The sequence below is a fragment of the Oncorhynchus tshawytscha genome, unplaced genomic scaffold, assembly GCF_018296145.1.
Source record: "Oncorhynchus tshawytscha isolate Ot180627B unplaced genomic scaffold, Otsh_v2.0 Un_contig_18214_pilon_pilon, whole genome shotgun sequence".
Lineage (NCBI taxonomy): Eukaryota > Metazoa > Chordata > Actinopteri > Salmoniformes > Salmonidae > Oncorhynchus > Oncorhynchus tshawytscha.
Window position 1 is genome coordinate 43,791 of NW_024608197.1, and position 5,347 is coordinate 49,137.

The 5,347-nt window shown below is 37.3% G+C and overlaps 1 protein-coding gene across 2 annotated transcripts; it reads right to left on the minus strand.

Annotated features, from left to right (window-relative positions):
• Positions 1–203: 203 nt before the first annotated feature.
• LOC121843328 (60S acidic ribosomal protein P2-like) lies at positions 204–2,429 on the minus strand. Of its 2 annotated transcripts, none has more exons than XM_042312940.1 (5): positions 2,284–2,429; positions 1,375–1,498; positions 1,177–1,225; positions 851–946; positions 204–312 (listed from the first exon to the last, which is right to left on the minus strand). In XM_042312940.1, the coding sequence occupies exons 2-5, from the start codon at positions 1,495–1,497 to the stop codon at positions 278–280; spliced, it is 303 nt and encodes a 100-aa protein (XP_042168874.1). In that variant the 5' UTR covers position 1,498; positions 2,284–2,429; the 3' UTR covers positions 204–277. The 2 variants fall into 2 exon arrangements, with proteins under 2 accessions (XP_042168874.1, XP_042168875.1); XM_042312941.1 differs by lacking the exon at positions 2,284–2,429 and adding an exon at positions 2,214–2,237.
• Between the last annotated feature and the right edge of the window lie 2,918 nt (positions 2,430–5,347).

Here is a 5,347-nt window from a genome sequence, read left to right on the forward strand (position 1 = left end):
GGGCTCTTAACAAAATTCCCCAGTACAGAAGACGCAGACATCCAATGACTTGTGTACTGTAATGGAACAGTCATGATCAAGGGCTATGCAGCACCCAAATGCTTCAGCGACTGTGTCCAGACTAAAAAAAAAAAAACAGTTACCTTTCATTAAGCAAAATACCCAATGCAGAAAATACAAGAAACATTTAGCCTGTTCCTCAATTACAAAGTTTATTTCAGATTTTTAACAAGTTTAGTCGAACAGGCCGAATCCCATGTCGTCATCAGATCCCTCTTCAGACTCCTCCTTCTCTTCCTTTCTTCTCCTCAGCTGTAAAGAGATCACAGTAATAAATTAACAATACCATCTTCACCAAATACATTGTCCAAAACAGAATGTTCCAGCTAGTTATAGTGAAAGTAATATAAACAGTTTACCAAAATACATGTTCATAAACAAAATAAACTAACCTTTATGAGCTAATGCGCTGATCAGCCATTTATTAATCTGAAACTGACCTGCTATTTTTTAAAACGGTCCCATTCTACCAGCCTTGATGTATAAAAAATAATGATCCCCGCCAATTAGAAAATCCATGCATTTAGCAATGAAACTGTTTTAATGCTGTTTGCATTGAGACAGTTCTGGTCATTACTATAACATTTCCAATGTATTTAGTAAAGGCAAATAAGCTTTCGCTTGCCTGACCAAGTGCCCAATGGATATTGAGCTGACCCACATCAATATCTATAACTTAACACCCCATTAGAAGGCATTGAGCCCAGTTTGGTATGAAAAATGATAGACATCCAAAAGGTTAACTTGACAAGGATCTCAAACACTCATGTGGGCTCTGATATTTGCTCACCTGCAGTGGTGGCAGCTGCCCCAGCAGCAGCAGCTCCACCTGAGCTGGCCACTGCCACAGCACCACCTGCTGGCATACTGGCCAGTTTACCATAGCCTGTGACAAAAAATTACAGTTAACTGATTTAATTACAACTATATTGCTGTATATACCAATAACTAATAACACTAATACAGTGGCAGATAAGCCTTGCTAGAGTTTCAAAGCAAATGTCTAGCAGATTAAAGCACCAGTGTGCTTAGTCCAGAATAACTGTTATCCAGAATGGACTAAGATGTGTTCTCTTCAGTGACTTTAGATTATGCATTGACAGTTCTGCAACTCACCTTGGGCAATCACCTCTTCCACATTTTTGCCACCGAGTTCAGTGACGACCTGAAGGGGGGAAAAAAAAGGGGTCATAAATTAGTGGTCCATAGAAATTGCAAGCATGTTTTCTGTTTGAGCTCAACTTTCAGAACACACACGTTGTGCGTTTATTTTACTCAACACTGAGATAAGGTCAAACGTGATATTAAGCATACCTTCTCCATGCGTGTTTTGTCAGCCTCAATGCCAACACTTTCCAGGATCTTCTTAATGTCCGCAGCCTGTGGGCTGGCATTACCACCAAGGGCAGAGAGTAGGTATGCAGCAACGTAACGCATTCTGCAATACAGGTCATGATGCAGTTATACATCATATTACAACAACAAAAAAACAAGGCATAACAAAATAAAAAAAATCCAATACAGTTAAGTTACTTTAGACAAATACTAAACATGCGTCTCAAAGGGAACGTCGCAGAATAATCCTATAACCTGCAGAAACAATTATAACAATTGTCCATGTCATACCCACAGATCATCAAGTAGCTAGGCCTATACATGCCTACTTTGCATTTGTTTCAAGAGTGACATTTATACACCTTCTCCAGAATCTAAGTGAGAAAAAAAACACGTTGGTTGGGCATCTTAATCAAACACTAGGACTCATTGCCTTACTGAAAACATCTGACAGATTAGCTAACTAGGTAACGTTGGCTAGATAACGGAGGTTAGCAAATTAGCTAGCTAGTCGAGCTCGCTAGCGCACTGTCCACAAAGTTCCAGTTAGTGATGTTGTCACTAATAACTTATTTATTCAATCAGCATATGAAGATGTGGCATTGAAAAACTCCCTAGTGAATAATGTTACCAATCACTTAGCTAGCTACAGTTTTGGGCCTTGTTTCTTTGAGGCAATAGTGAGAGCGAGTACACATGGTGACATGTCAAGGCTGTTAGGTAGCACGCTAACTGGTTAGCATGTTCCTCTCCAATACATTATTTGCTGTCCAATTTTAGGTTAGGGGTAAAGACACATTTTCGAAAGGAATGCCTACGTTATGGTTCCGTGTTGGACTTATTTTCACTGGGTGTGTATATCCTAAATTGCCTTTAAAAGACACTCACTTGACACGGAAAAGACAGAGATGCGTGTTCACGACGAGATTTGCACAGGCGGAAAGGAAGTTCCAAGGCAGGGGGGAAACGGAAAAACGCGTGATGGGCGGGGAAATCGAATGAATTTTGATTGGAGGAGAAAAATTCCAACAGGGTGGACTTGATTTGCAAGGCGAAGTGAGGAGATGGTCCGGAGGCCGTGCAAGCGTCAACCCAATGAAAGAAAAGTGTCAAAAAAAAAACATTTAGGGAAACTGGAATCACTACATGGTGATAATGATACGCCGCATGTAAGTGATTGGGCCCACTGTTCAGTCAGCAAAGTGCCATTGACTCTCAGTGGTCAATAACGGGACAGATGGAGCTGGGACTGTGCTGTGACCTTAGAACAGACCTAATTTGGACTACATTAGTACCAACATGTTGCCATACTCTATGAAACGGCACAGAGCCCTTACTTATAGTACCATTCTTGCCTCTGGCAATATGACATAATATGTCATCATCAAAATTTGGTATCAAACAAAAAACGTGGACCTCCTAAACAAAAGGATGTTAAAACTACAATTGTTAAAGGAAATACACAATAATAGTGATGGTAATAGTAAATTGAGAATAAAAATAAGCAAGTAACATTTTCATGGTATCATTTATTTTGTGCAGTTTTTGATCTAAATAATTTTATCCTATACATCCACATCAACGTAACACAATACAAATGGACAGAATAAACTGAGAGCAGCACATTTTGTAAGTAGACCTAACAGTCCAAAACAAGCAAACAAACATGATATCAAATAGTTCTCATAAGTTTCCAAGTTTGGTCTTGGTACTCAAAACAAAGAATATAACAGTCAGAAAAAGGAATACAAATCATTTCAGGATTTTTCTTCTCATGAAAATCCCTTGTAAAAAATAAAAATATCAAAAGAAAACACTTAGAAAATATTCTATTGACCCTTCCAAAATATAAGAGGGTAGAAACCTGAGGGGTGTTTCACAAAGCTCTAGGAATGGAGTAACTTCATCCTGAACATTCTGTTGAAACCATTCATGTCAGTCACAAGGACAACATTTCAGTAATCATACTAAGGGGCAAGCTGACATGTAACCAACTTTTGCTATGGTGTGTGCCAAATCTGTTAAGCCTTTGTTTATTTTACACATTACACAAAAGTATGAATAGAACATAGAATATTTTCTTTATGAAGTGAAGAAAACTTGTGAATGAAATACAAAATGTTTCATGATTTAGATGAATACATTTTATTCAATTCAGCAAAAACATTGATCTATTTTATCAATATAACTGAATTATACAGTACATTCACGAGTGACCATAAAATTTAAATACAAACTATACTATTCAGATGAAAAATAACATATCTGGAATTGAAATCAGTGATGCCAAATTAAGTTAACATCTTAAAGGGATAGTTCACCCAAATGGGACATGTACCTAATTGTATAGGTCAACAAGTAATCATTCAAACCTGTAAGTCAGCAACCAAAATTATGGCTTTGTTAGCTCCAGCCACAGCTTGCTTAACAGCATAGCAAACGTTATTAGTCTTTATTTTTGAACTGTATTAGTGGTGGGTTCACATACCAGTAGATAACATGCATTTTTGATGAATGCCATTCAATAAAGGGTTTACCCGCATTGAAAGATAGCAGGTAGCACCCTATTTCAAACAACCATGCTGGTGGTAGTGCAATTGTCTTTTTCTCGCTTATGCTTTTGGAAACGTCAGTTTGCGGTTGGACAACAATGGCATTTGTGTTGTCGATGGGACAAGTTGGCTGACCTACTGTAAACCCACTTTGAATGAGTTGGCCACACTGTTGGTGTGAATAGAGCAAAATAACTCAAAGAAATTAGAGAAAAAAATGGCTATGGGAATGCCCAGCTTTCTTTGGGGAATCTCAAAATCCACTGACCCTGTTCATGAAATACCCCTGTGGTTTCGGGAAGGTTCTGACTTATTTGCTCTTTTAAATATTTAAATGTCAGGTTTGCCTCAGGTCTCAAAATTGTATACTGTCCCCCTTACTGTCATAAGGGGAAACGGTTATCTGAATTTTAATAGACAGATGCTGTGCTTAGTAAGCCTTCTCCCAGTCCACTGTAAACCTACAAATTTGAAGGCTCTAAATGATTCATGGGATGCAAAGCTAGAAGTTGCTGAATATTTTATGAGACAGCAAAAAAATTTTTTAAAGCTTGTAAGACAGTAAAAACATCAGCACAAGGTTAAAAATAAATCCAGAGAATGTATTATTTAATTCCTTAACAATTTAAGATTAGAATACTAAACACAGATCTACCAAAACATTCACACGTGTTATTTTCAGGAGGGAAAAAAAACAAATTTAGCATTTAGCCTTCATATACTGGTAAACACAAAATTTCTATATAAATGTACACAATTCCTTCGAGAATATATTCTATATCTCTTATATCCCAAATGTATTCTATTACTACCAGTTCTTTTAGCTCTCAAAAATAGCAGGTGTGAAGTTTGCATTCCTGCAAATGCTTAGTAAACTGGCATTGAAGTGTTAAATCATCTGAGCTTAGTTTATACCCAAATGAAAATGAGGGTAATTTGAATGACAGTATGAGAGTACAAGTTTAAATACATTTGTATTGCCCTGAGGCACATTATAAAGGCTGTACTAAAATAAATAAATGCCATCTCTTCAATCAATGAACCTCTGTTGTGGGTCTCATAGGTCCACAAAAGGCATCCAATATGTCAGCCCAAAATGTAATGCACATGTAAAGCGTGAATGACCAACTACTTGTAGAAATATGATAAATCTAGTGTTTGCCTTGAGTTGTGGTGTCAGAAGTCGCAGCGGTAGGGTGTAGAAAAGGTAGAAATATAATATATAGTGGGGCAAAAAGGTATTTAGTCAGCCACCAATTGTGCAAGTTCTCCCACTTAAAAAAGATGAGAGGCCTGTAATTTTCATCATAGGTACACTTCAACTATGACAGACAAAATGAGGAGAAAAAAATATCCAGAAAATCACATTGTAGGATTTTTAATGAATTTATTTGCAAATT